At 34.8% G+C, this 13,925-nt stretch overlaps 1 protein-coding gene across 4 annotated transcripts in view; it reads right to left on the bottom strand.

Moving 5' to 3' along the window:
- LOC143222031 (protein phosphatase 1 regulatory subunit 16A-like) overlaps positions 1-13,925 on the bottom strand; it is a 68,440-nt gene that overhangs the window by 3,432 nt on the left and 51,083 nt on the right. For all 4 annotated transcript variants that reach the window (XM_076447857.1, XM_076447864.1, XM_076447863.1 and 1 more), the window contains exons 3-10: positions 12,272-12,342; positions 11,404-11,549; positions 9,799-9,902; positions 7,168-7,292; positions 5,976-6,101; positions 5,236-5,311; positions 1,305-1,422; positions 562-673 (exon numbers count right to left, since the gene is read on the bottom strand). In XM_076447857.1, the coding sequence (XP_076303972.1) occupies positions 562-673; positions 1,305-1,422; positions 5,236-5,311; positions 5,976-6,101; positions 7,168-7,292; positions 9,799-9,902; positions 11,404-11,549; positions 12,272-12,342 (878 nt within the window). The remainder of the gene's footprint in view (positions 1-561; positions 674-1,304; positions 1,423-5,235; positions 5,312-5,975; positions 6,102-7,167; positions 7,293-9,798; positions 9,903-11,403; positions 11,550-12,271; positions 12,343-13,925) is intronic.

The raw sequence follows: 13,925 nt of genomic DNA, 5'->3' as shown, positions 1-13,925 counted from the left end.
GATGAACATACAACATAATAAGAGGCTTTGGAACACAAAAATAACAAAACATTTATTAACTAGATGAGGAATGACAATGGTATTAAATCCTTGATACGACTAGTAAAACACAAAAAAACATCGAAGCTGTTTGTTTCTTTAAGTGCTGTATAAAACTTATGAGAATTACCCTAACAAACATGTATATGAAATACAAATGATTCTCAGATGTAACACTTCAGCCTGACCATCCAAATATAACAAGTTATCATAAGCTTATTACTGGCAATATGTCACTTCTTTTATCAACTACAACTCTTGGATATTCTAACACTAAAAATATTGATAGCTGGGTTTTGAAATACTTCAATACATTAACGTTACCATGATGGGCTGGTCATAATACAAACATCTATATCCTTGAATACTATACTACATTAACATGATAAACTGGTCATAATCCAAACACCTATATATGGGTCCTGGAATGCTATACAACACCAGATGTGAATTCTACAATATTAAAACTAGTGATGTCTGCACTTATCTGTATGTCACTGAATGGTTAATAGAAACCATCACCTCTTCTGTTCTTACTGCTTCTTGTTTTTCTTGCCTCAGTCTTGCCTCTTCTCTGGCTTCTCTTCTTGATATCTGAGTCTTTTCTCGGATGCTTGTTCTCCTCACAGATTGACTAGAAATTTAAAGAAGTTATTAATTCTTCTATTACAGTGATGTGTTTCAAGTACAGGTATCTTCCATCCATACAAATCAGACCAGTTAACTCCTGAATTGAGATCAGAACTTTACAACAAGCTTTAACTATGTTAAGGTAACATCTATTTTCTATGGACAAATATTAATACCACAGTCGACAACACGGTATCTCTACACAGATAAGACAAAGTGTACAGTAAAAGTTGTTTCTATTCTTTGACGTGTCATCTTTAGTTGTACGTGTCCAGATGAAATTACTTCTTTGATGGTGAAAGACACAAATTAATTTATACCAAACACTACTCCTTTACAAATTACTCAATAGCACAAATTCCTTCTCACATACTAAACAGTAATACAGAAATCAAACTTGAACATTTTCTCCCCATTTCTCTTTGCTTCATTTTACTTTGGCTGCTTTGTAGAAACTTCCAGATTTGAAACAGTCTTACAGTCAAGAATGACTAAATTTTAAGCAACTCACTTTCTTTTTATCAGAAACTGGTTTGTTTCAACAGTCAAACAAAGGTAGAAGTAGTCAATTGAATCAGTGATGAATCTGAACCAACTATTACATTCTATATACTAGAAGCATAAAAGCTCGGTACCTTCGCGTGTTCTGGCTGTGGGAACGTCTCAGTTTCTGGGGCTGGGCTGCCCGTTTGATCTCCATTTCACTTTTCAGTTGGATTATTCTTTCTCGTAACTCAGGATCTTCACAGATATCTACAAGTGAAAATTCATTTATGTGATAAAGATGTATAACAAATCAGCCAATCTGCATCCAACGTGGAAAAGACTGATTTGAAATCTGCATGCTATAAAAAGAGTGATATATCTCCATGGTAGGTAAATGTGCAATGCTGTGTAACCTAAAACATAGAGCCACTGTTACGGAATACCATATTTATACGAAAACAGGTATCAAGGTACTATATCTTGTTTGTCCAATGAACACCTGTGAAAATGGCCTTTCGCAGGCATACTTACATAATTACAAAGCAAGTTTGAATTTTGGTACAAATTAAGAACATTTGATGTTCAATTGCCAACACTATCCTAACTGTTTTTGGATTCAAAGTTCCAACTATTTTCGTTTGTTTAAGAAAAGTTTCATGATTGTTTATTTTGGTAATATATTTTTTAAGTGCAACTGAAGTTTTAAAAAAAAAATTAATCAGACATTCACGTGAAAGATTTCAGTACAAACGTATGCAACATCTAACTAGCTGTCTCTAATTATTAGGTTGGCCCATCCAGTAGCATAACAAATTTCAGAAGGTTTCAAAGTTTTATTTTTTCTGGAAAGTCAAAACTAAAATGTGATTTTGAAAGTTGTTCAAAATGTATCCAAGACAATGATCATTCAATGATCACTGGACATGTGGACCCACGAAATTTGTATTTCTATAAATTTGGCATTGTTATTTAGCAGTGGATCCAAAACTTACACTGGGTATTGTTAGTGGTTGTGATGAGTAATTTACAGTGATATCTCAATAATTATTTTAGTTTGTTTGGATATTTGTGAACATGTAAACAACAGCTATGTCTTGTGTTAGAACTGATAGACTAGTGAGAAGGCAGCTTGTTAAAAAAACACCCGCTGACAGCTCTTGGGCCATAATAACCAAACAGTGGGATCTAACTGTTATTCTTCTAACTCATATATGACCCAAAAGTGTGGAGTGTAACTTTGTAATTGCAGGATACAAACCATGGACTTAGAAACTCACAGTCCAGCACATTAACTACCTAAAAAGTGATATAAAACAACCTAAAACCATCATGAGGATGGAAAGCTTTCTTACAGTGCTCATACCCTCAAACAAATCTTCCCCACTGAACGTATACATGACAACTTCAGCAGAAGAAACAGTAATGCAACAGTGATACAGATATAAGCTGGAAAGGCATGTAATTAAGCCTAGGCTGAATTCGTGTAGAAATGGTAGAACACAGTCTAGGCAGAAAGTACATGAATAGCATCAGATGTAGTTGTACTCACTACAGATGATCTATGATACAAAATGGAGTAAACTATTTGGCAAGTCCAATCTCACAAGACATTCATTATGACACTTCCACAAGCTTATAGCTTGTACATGAACCAAAAACATTGTGGTGCCAATCATTCACGATGAAGACAGTATTGCATTACATACAGATGAAAACCAAGACAAGATCTTCTTATAAAGATAAATTAACCAATTTGGCAATGGTGACATGCAAGAGAGGCTCAACTTAACCTAACACTATGTGTGGACATGGAAGCCATTTTTGGCTAGAAAGGATTGTTATTATAACACCTATAGGCAGAACTACAAGTTTACATAGTCTAAGAATCACAACCTTTAAAATGCTCACAGAAGTCAACCTGTTGAAGTTGATGTTTGAGAACCAATACAATTCCTGAAATAAAGACTGGTGGACTTTTTCAAATCCTGACCCAAACTCATGAAGGATCACTTCTATTAATGTTATTAAAGTAATGGCCTGTATCTTCAGGTTTAGTGGACCACTATCACTATTACATCTTTGTGAAGAGTTAACCTGCAAATTCATTAAAAATGTAATATAAAAAGATAAGTATGGAAGCTGGCAATCAGGCTGGATTACCATCAACACTGTCCTCCCTAAAAATAATCTCTTTTGCCAGTCCTCTTCAATATTTACACAATGGATCTAGCCTGCCTTGATGGTCCAACCAGATGCCATGTGCTGACCTTTGCTGACAACATTCTGGTGCAAAATAGATGCTGTAGCAAAGCTTAAAGTGAAAGCAGGATAGAGTTATCCTTTGGCAAGGTGAGCAATGACATAGACATAATTATTAATCCTGTAAAAACCACAACTGTGTTTTACATTGTAACACCAGGTTCATGAGGACAAATCATCATCAGCCAGTAATGCTATCCTTCTGAATGAAGCAGTGAAGTGCGAGTAAGTAACTTAACAAAGAACTTAACTGTCCTGAAACTTGCAGCATGAAATAGAGAAGGTAAGTATAACATGTTTACATTTTACGAGAGTCTTATCCACTCATTCCTGGATCATGCACTGTCAACGATCAGTACAAGTGCTATTCAACTAGATAAAATTGAAGGCACACAAAACACTTCTTTACAATTGGTCACAGGATGTACTTCAGGCACCTATACTAAGGTCCTATCACACCTCATAACCCTCATCCCCAACAGGCAGCAGCATGGGCAGGCTGCCACTGGTATTTGTCCACAGAATCTGTAGAAACATGTTGGTCTACAAGATATTCAACCACAGTTAAGTAACAGTTGGCAGCTGCTATATGAAGCTAGAGGGAAAATAATCATATATAATTTATAACCCTCAGCAGTATCAGAGACCATCAATAGCACTTAGAAACAAAATATTTTCACTAGAACCTTGCACTGCAAAGACCATGAATTCCACTATTCAACTACTGCCCTTTCTAATGGGGACATTCCAGCTTCCTGACTACAGTGCAACCACCAAGCATGCAGAGGCTTCAATAAAGACTGTCATGGGTGTACAGGTGCTATACAGCTACCAGATCTCAGATTGCCCCATGAAAATAAAAATCTGTTTCCACTGGAACCTGTGTGAATGAGGACAAAAGATTTGGAGATTGGGTAGTGGCTGAAGCAAGCCTATAAGTACCAATTTAAAGTCAGCAATCATAACAGTCACAGGTTGTTTCTACATCAAAGATTGAGAGAGAGAGGGTTGGGCATATGTTGTTCCCAGGAGCAACATTTTGCATAAGGCTGGTACAGAATCCCACATATAGCACAAGGATGAAGTTGGAAACCATAAAACAAGCTCTCTTCTAAACTGTAAATAAACAATGCCACTGACATAATATTTGCAACTGTCTTGCAGGCACACCTACGTAATATTTGGAGTGGTTGGTTCCCCAGATGGATGACAGAAAACAAAGAAACTCCATGGTAAAGCTATCATCTTGACAAAGATTTACCAGGTAAAGGTAAATGAGGAACAAAACAGCTTCTAAGAGAAGCCAAATCCTGCATGACTGTACTGGCAAGATACTGACTTCACCTGGAATAGAAAGATAGAAGCAGCAAATATGGAAGGCTTTCACTGACATAGCAGGGAGTGGCACCACTTGAAAATAACATATTATATAGTTTAGGTAAGAAAAACAAAAGATGAGGAACCAGTGAATCATACACACCAGAAAGCAACTTGTTTGATCACTACAGTAACTCTCTAGTACATCCTGAGAGGAAGCCACCCTCCACTTGAGGGATCAGTGTCTTTTGTGCAATCTTTGCGACTATCATCTAGTGCAAAACACATAATAAAAATTAATCACAACAAAATATAACAGTGCTGAGCAACAAAACAATTTTCATAAGGAAGTCAATGGTGATTACAAATCAATTCTGCTCAACTTTTAAGATATATATAAAGATTATATTAGATTTTTGTGAAACATCTTTATCAGACATTTGGAGATTATTTTGTTCATAATGATCTAGATTTAGAAACAATAATCGTTTTAGAAAAACTCACCATACGGAGTTTCACCATTTTTAGTTCGTGCATTAAGGTCGGCCCCTGACTGTACCAGCATTTCAATGACTTCAGGCTGCAAGAAGGAACAAACTTCCAGTTAAGAAGAACAAAAAAAATATAAAGTTGGCCATTACAAATACAAGAGATTTTGTTCTTTTAATGAGCTAGTGAACAGAGAAAAGCTGTGATAACTGAAATTCTTTTTTCAGGTATTTTGTTGAAGTGCTGACTGAAGTCGGTTCCGTTACTGGGCTGTTCCGTACTGCAGACGAGTCACAATGTTCTCATTTGTCTAGGGCTTTAAACTTATTTTTAAACCTTAAAGTGCAATTCTTTACTTAACTTTGGTAAAATAAAAAAAATATCTAACAAGATACACAAAACAGGCAAACTATGATGTTTTAGTTTCAAATACAGATGACGTATTTATTTTATACTATGAAAGGATTTACAATACAGATGAACAGGTAGTTTTTGTACCTCAGATACAGGTGTTGTGAGTTTGTCATATTTGAAAACACCATCTTGATCTACCTAGCAAACTCCTTCATTATTATATTTACTTATTTTTCGTTTCCTAAGTAAATGTCTCTATTTTTCAACTGTGTCAAAGTCTTGGTGTTTCTTAACATAAGGCTGTGTTAGGGATTTTTCATTTGTTGTACTATCAGTTTATAATTTCAGGAACAAAGGTTGAATGTTCAGACAGGAGCCATGATGTTTTAAAATAAACTCACGTGTCCCCAACAGGCAGCGGCATGGACAGGCTGCCACTGGTCGTTGTCCACAGAATCTGTAGAAACGTGTTGGTCTAGAAGGTATTCGACTACAGTTAAGTAACCGTTGGCGGCTGCTATATGAAGCTAGAAGGAAAATAACCATATATAATTCATATAATATTACGAACATGTGATGAAAAGATAGCTAAGTAAATAGATATGAATTATATTAGTTTAAAATGTTACTTATAAATTAACAAGACAAACCTCCACATCCAAAAGATGACAAACAGATAATATCCTAAATAAATACACCAGAATATTTAAAATGGATTACAATTAGAATGTATTGAACAACCCTGAACACTGATGATATTTTGTAAGATTTGGCCAGATAAGTACATTTAGATTAGCCCTAACTTTAAATACGAAGCTGACAAGATAATACTCGTATCCAAAATATTATTTCAGAAAAATTCTTATAAATTACTTTAACCCTGAATTTATGACTTAATTAGACCCAATTCCACAAAATATGGTGTTAAATTCCACATGATTAAATATGAAAGAACTAATTTTCCACTTTTGATTGTTATAATGTGTAAAAACGGATCTGTGGTCATTGGTGAACATTCAGAACACATATAAGAGCATTCTATGGTCAAAAGTGGACATTCAGAACACACATAACAGCATTCTGTGGTCAAAAGTGGACATTCAGAACACACATAAAAGCATTCTGTGGTCAAAAGTGGGCATTCAGAACACACATAACAGCATTCTGTGATCAAAAGTGGACATCAGAACACACATAACAGCATTCTCTGGTCAAAAGTGGACCATCAGAACACATATAATAATATTCTTTGCCTCATTACTTTCCCACTAATTTGTAAACTTGACATACTCTGTCATCTTAAAAGCAATGTAAAATGAAATACATTGCAATTTATCTCATAGCCTATGGCATAGCATGATATGCCATGTTATGACTAAAATCATAACTCTTTTCCCATTCAAAACTATAATATCAACAAGGGTGGGAACTACATTGTACTACAATAACACAAAGTTTGTGATTTCATCTAAAACATAGAGGAAAGTAAACACAGGAGGTTTATAACATCAAAATTAAATTTTTAATTTAAGAAGCTGTTGCTTTGTTATCGTAATGTAACAACAACCAGTAAATTTTATGAAAACAACTTACAGGAGTTGCTCCTTGGTGGTCCCTATATTCTAAATCTTCACTGTTTTCTGCCAGTAGTTTCAAGTCGGCCAACATCTGTTTTTCTGTGGCAGCTCGGGTTTCGTCGATCATTTCTTGTGTCACACCTGTTTAAAACCAACGTTATGTATAACATTGTACAATTTGATCACATTAAAACCTTACTTCTAACTCCAGATAATGCAAGTAAAAATGTTCCTTCACTAACTTTATAATACCTACAAACCAGATCCATACTGTGGACTTCACACATCAGATTTTTTATTTTATGGATGATAAAAAATGAGCAAGGAGTCCAAAACACTTTCCTGAAATAAGAAAAAGCCTATAGAAAACTCTTTCTACACGTTTAACACACTGTCTTAATCCACTTCAACAGAGGTCCATACTGTTGTTTATGTAGCTTCGAAACATCAGTTATCTTGCATGTTCATAACATAATTTTGGATCATAGTAATTTGGAAACAAGTTTGTCTACTTGGGCAGGTTTTGTTAGTGCAAATGTTGATAATAATTCATGGCTACCTTCTAAAGCGGGATACAAATTTTTCAGGCACTCAGACTAGTAATTTGTATTCTTATTTTCAATAAATTATTACTGTATGCTGTTCGTGCTTTTATTTTTCTTGATTAGTTTAATATTTGTTCAAAACTCATATCTTTAACTCAAATTATTAGTGTAAAACCTGTTGACTTTGAACATATATTACATTATTTAGACTAACCCTAAAAATATTACCTTCAGTAATATTGGCTTCCTTAGTCACTTAATCTTGAAAAACATAATTTTTCAGGACTTTTGCTTATCACTAAACTTTAAGACAATTTGAGTTCTCACTAATGTACAGTCATGTGAAAAGTTAGGACACCCTATGAAAGCCTGTGTATTTTTGTAACATGTTTGGATATATAGATATTTAATCTCAATTTTAACAATACTGAGAGATTATAGGAATATAACTAAACAATTAAAACTGAAGAAAAGACTTTTCAAGATCTTCTGTAAATGTAATTTTACAAAAACGCATATTCTAACTAAGGAAAAAGTTAGGACACCCTACTCCCTAAGAGCTAGTGTTACCCCCTTTGACTGAAATAACTGCAGTGAGACACTTTTTGTAGCCATCTACAGTCTCTGACATTGGTCTGAAGAAAGTTTGCCCCACTCCTCAATGCAGAATTCTTTCAGCTGTAAGATGTTTGAGGGGTTTCTTGCGTGTACAGCCTGTTTCAAGTCACCCCACAGCATCTCAATGGGATTAAGATGTGGACTTTGACTTGGCCATTCCAAGACTCTTCATTTCTTAGTTTTCAGCCAGACCTTGGTGGATATACTGGTATGTTTTCGGTCATTGTCATGTTGCAGGATCCAGTTCTGCTTCAGCTTTAATTTTCTAACAGATGAACTCGCATGACCCTCAAGCACCCTCTGATACACAGTAGAATGCATTGTGGATTCTATGATTGTGAGTTGTCCAGGTCCTGCTGCAGCAAAGCAGCTCCAAGCCATGACACTTCCACTTCCATGCTTCACAGTTGGTATGAGGTTCATTTTCTGGAATGCTGTATTTGGTTTATGCCAAACACGTCCTCTGTTCTGGTGTCCAGATAATTCAATTTTGGACTCATCTGTCCAAAGAACATTATTCCAGAAGTCCTGGTCTTTATCTACATTCTCTCTGGGAAACTTCAGTCTGGCCTTGATGTTTCTCTTAAAGAGCAAAGGTTTCCTCCTTGCAAGTTAAACTTGTGCAGTCTCTTTCTGATTGTAGAGGCATGCACGTTCACATCAACAGTAGCCAGAGCCTGCTGTAGGTCCTGTGATGACATGTTAGGGTGTTTGGAGACCTCTTTTAGCATCTTGCAGTCTGCTCTCAGGGTGAACTTGCTTGGACGACCAGACCTGGGCATTTTGGCAGTTGTTTTGAAAGACCTCCACGTGCTGACTGTTTTCCGGACAGTGGAATGGCTGATTTCAAAATCTTTTGGAATTTTTTAAATCCCTTACCAGACTTATAAGCTGCTACAATTTTTTTCTGAAGGCTCAGACAGCTCTTTTGTTCTCACCATGGTGCCCACTCTCACTTCAACAGTCAGGAGCACACTAAACTAAATGTCTGAGGTTTAAATAGGGCAAATCTCATTCAAAATGCTGAGTAACGATCTTCTAATCATGTGCACCTGGTGTGATACACCTATGTGTGAGTTGAGCCATTTTAAGTGGGAATAAATGTGGGGGTGTCTTAACTTTTTCCTCAGTTAGAATATGCATTTTTGTAGAATTACATTTACAGAAGATCATGAAAAGTCTTTTCTTCAGTTTTAATTGTTTAGTTATATTCGTATAATCTCTCAGTATTGTTGAAATTGAGAGTAAATATCTGCATATCCAAAAATTTTACAAAAATACACAGGCTTTCATAGGGTGTCCTAACTTTTCCACATGACTGTAAGTAATGGTTTAACGATAGCTTACAAGTTGATCTGCTTCAAAACTTGAATTTTGTAAAGAAAATTAAACAAGAAGTGAAGTGAAAAAGTCTGATAGAGAAAACACTTTGTTCTTATGAGTACTAGTCTATCAGATTAAGATGGAAGGAAATTCCATCTCACCTTGTTTGGCCATCTCAGACTCAATATAATCCAAAGTGGAGTCATCTTCACAAATGTCATAGGGCATATTTCCATCTGCATTCACGGCCAACAGGTCGGCATTCCTGCATGAAAAAAAGAAATTAAAGGGATCTACCTTCTCTTTCAAGTACGAGATGTAACCAGCACAAACATAAAAGTAAAACAAATATTCACAAAGTCAGAAGTGCAATAGGTCTATATTGTTCTTATCTTTGTTCAAAACTAAATATTTGCTAAATACCAATAAATTGTAACTTTGGAATATATTTATAAAGGCTTATATAAAGTTTCACCAAACCTCCTATATACCAACAGTTTCACTGTTTGAGTATTACAAAAAGATGTACATTCTTGTTTCCTTATCATTCTATCTCAACCAAAAGATACAAAATATATATTTTTTTTTTTTACAAGTTGTGATTATATTAATTATTTTGATTTTTTTTCTCTTCCAACATACGATGATTTAACAACCTTATTCCTTGTTAAGGGCCTCGTAAGTATTTCTCTAACAAACATTTAAAGTTGTGTCATCAGAATTCTGTCACTTTTATTATTTTATTTAATATTCAATATAAATAGTGGGAGCATTAAAAGTGGTCATTTGCTATTTTCAACCTCTCTAAGGCAAAAAAGAGAAATGGAAGAGTATATTGTTTTTAATATATTTAGGTGATTTACTACGTGTGAGAGTTCTTATAATTGATGAAACTTTGTAGAATGGACGACAACTGCCTGTTGTAGAGATACGAGTGTTGAAGATGACGTTTTGAGTTTTCCGCCTTTCGTCTTCAGGTCCAAGGCGGGAGACTTTCAAAATGTTGTCCTCTACACTTGTGTCTCCACAACAGGCAGTTGTCATCCATTCTACAAAGTTTCATCAGGAATACTTTGTCTAAACAATCTATCAATTTTCTAATAATGTTTTAATAAACGAGTTAGTCGTTGGGAAAAACCAGAATAAAAACCTGTTATCCTAAAAAATTTCACATGATCTTTCACATCGCATCTAAAATGTCAATGTTACTTTTAATAACGTCATACATTCTTTAACATTACATCCAAACATTCTTGCTGTCCCCATAGATTTAACATAAGCTTTCACACTACACTTAAAACATATCTGTGATTCCCAAGTATCTTATGTAATATTTTGCCACAACATCCAAAACATTCCTGCTATCTCCAAAGATTTGATACAAGCTTTCACACTACATCCAAAGCATCTCTGCTATCCCCAAAGATTTAATATAAGCTTTCACACAACATTCAAAACATCCCTGCTATCCCCAAAGATTTAATATAAGCTTTCACACTACATCCAAAGCATCTCTGCTATCCCCAAAGATTTAATACAAGCTTTCACACTACATCCAAAGCATCTCTGCTATCCCCAAAGATTTAATACAAGCTTTCACACAACATCCCTGCTATCCCCAAAGATTTAATACAAGCTTTCACACTACATCCAAAGCATCCCTGCTATCCCCAAAGATTTTGTGCAAACTTTTACACTACATCAAAAACAACTTGAAGTTATCTTTCATTTCACATAAAATGAAGAGTTTAAACCAACTAGCTCACTTAGCAATTAGGTATTTCACCAAATGAAGATGACCACATGTGGCTGCTGCGTGAAGTGGAGTCCACTGTTCACTGTCCTTGGCATTCACGTTGGCACCAAACTCTATTAGTAACTTCATCATCTCTTCACTGTCATCAATACAACACTAAAAAACAACAACATTACATGAAAGTTCTAAGAGAATTTGTTATTGTACCAATGTAAGGAATAACTGGCTATTGAGTTTACTTGAGAAGTAATTTATCTTTCAAATACCTGAAAACCACATAAGTTTGAATGAGTAGATGTAACAGTTAAAATCAACATGAGATCCTTCTAATAATAATAACATTGTAACCGTTTTTTTTATTGTGAATCAGTATTTGTACAATATTTCCAGCTATACCAGAGAGTTAAAAAAATAGATGTTACACTCACAATACATTTAAACTTAATGAATTTTGTCTTTTAGGTTGACTTTCACAATTGGGAATCGATGATCCAACTGCGTTCTTTTAGTTATGACCAGTGGAAGTGAACATGTAGCAGTGAGTAGATTAAATAAACAAACAATTCATGAGGAAACTCAACTTTTCATGAGGGAATATAATTTTTCCAGCTGCTTTCCCATGAGTGAATGTCATGTTATTATTTCTTCCTTGAAATTATGTCACTAAAGTTAACTGGAACACATTCCATTCTTTTTAAAACTGTTTTCATAACCATGTAACATCATTCATGGTTTATGACATTTTATTTACAAACTTGAGATCAGTATGCAACAAAAAATATAAAAATATTCCTTAAAAAATGTTCATAATGTATAAAGTGAGGTAAAGTTATATAACAAAACAATTTTTATATATATATATATATATATACACATACCTGATGCAAAGCAGTTAGGCCATCTTCATTTGTCGAATCAGGACTTACTCCTAACATAAGAAGCCTCCGAACTATGGAGAGATAAAGCAGGGTCTTCATGAGAAACACATTGTCCTTTACTACTTGATGGTTTATTTAAAATGATTTAAAAAATCAGCAAATGTTCAAAAAGTTATGTTACTATCCATATGATACATCACACTCTACTGGATCTGTACAGAGACATGTCAACTAATAATAAAGCAGTCTGTTGTAGTGTTCTCACAGATGGAAAGTAAAAGTGAGAGCCACAGTCACTGAGATAAACATTGGACTTCCTGCTGAACATATCTGGAATCTCTGACTTCAAGGTACAACGAAGCATGACACACAAAGTGTTAAATCATTATAAGAAAGCTGGTCATGGCTAAATAATTTCATCTTATCAGTCTAGATTTGTAGGTATATCTATGTTAGGAGCATAAGAAGGAAGCTGGGACCTACCATAGCATTATTGTTTTATTCTAGAAAAATAATAATAAGAAAGAACTGCCATACATACTGAGTAAATAATATTGTCAAACTATTCAAGGTATTAACAAAGGATACGTTTACCATGTAAAAATAGTTCTTGTGTAATCTAATTAAATATCCAGTAAACATTTTCAAATACCTTTCTCTAATTCACACACATACACAAAACAACCAACATTAACCATTTGACGCCTATTAACAGCTTAACAACAACAAAAACAGACATATGTTTAATCATTTTGCAGTCAGAAAGAGACATCTAATTATGCAGGTACTTAATTTTATATCCAACTTCAATGATACCACTGAATTTAAGACCTATTTTTCTTTGTAACTATTTAGTTACATTCTACATTATTTAGCATTAAACTAACCACAAAAATCTTAAATGTTTGGCCCGGCATGGCCAAGCGTGTTAAGGCGTGCGACTCATAATCCGAGGGTTGCAGGTTCGCATCCACTTCGCGCCAAACATGCTCGCCCTTTCAGCCGTGGGGGGCATTATAATGTAACGGTCAATCCCACTATTCGTTGGTAAAAATGTAGCCCAAGAGTTGGCAGTGGGTGGTAATGACTAGCTGCTAAATTAGGGACCGCTAGCGGTGATAGCCCTTGAGTAGCTTTGCGCGAAATTCAAAAACAAACAAACTTAAATGTTTTTAAGTATTATCAACAACTTTTTAGAAGTTTATAATAAAAAAGCAAGCGTTAACTTGCTTGTTTTGTATCTATCAACACTACCCAAACTATCAGTTACTACGTCCAACTCTGAACCAGTGGGAAAACAAGATACTGGCAGCACCCGCCGCCAACCATTGGGTTACAAATTTACTAACGAGAAGCGAGATTACTTAACACATTATAATGCATCCAGTTTTTTCCTTGTTTTTGTCAAATCCGAAATAAAAAATATTTTACAAGAATTACAACCCAACTCAACTAACGTATAATAAATTGTGATTAATTTTAAAGTCGTGTATTGAAGCCAAAGCAATGGATTCTTCCTGAACCTCAACCCCTCAAATAAAAGTAGGAAAATTACTGCTGCCTTCCTGCTTCACATTCCAGTGTCAGACTTTTATTTTTCCATATTATCTTTACATCAAAAATTCGATGTTTTATTCCCCCACCTTTCTACACG

Source organism: Tachypleus tridentatus, chromosome 1 (assembly GCF_004210375.1).
Source record: "Tachypleus tridentatus isolate NWPU-2018 chromosome 1, ASM421037v1, whole genome shotgun sequence".
Classification (NCBI taxonomy): Eukaryota; Metazoa; Arthropoda; class Merostomata; order Xiphosura; family Limulidae; genus Tachypleus; species Tachypleus tridentatus.
The sequence above is the reverse complement of the archived record's forward strand: the minus strand, read 5'-3'. Positions and strand labels throughout refer to the sequence as shown.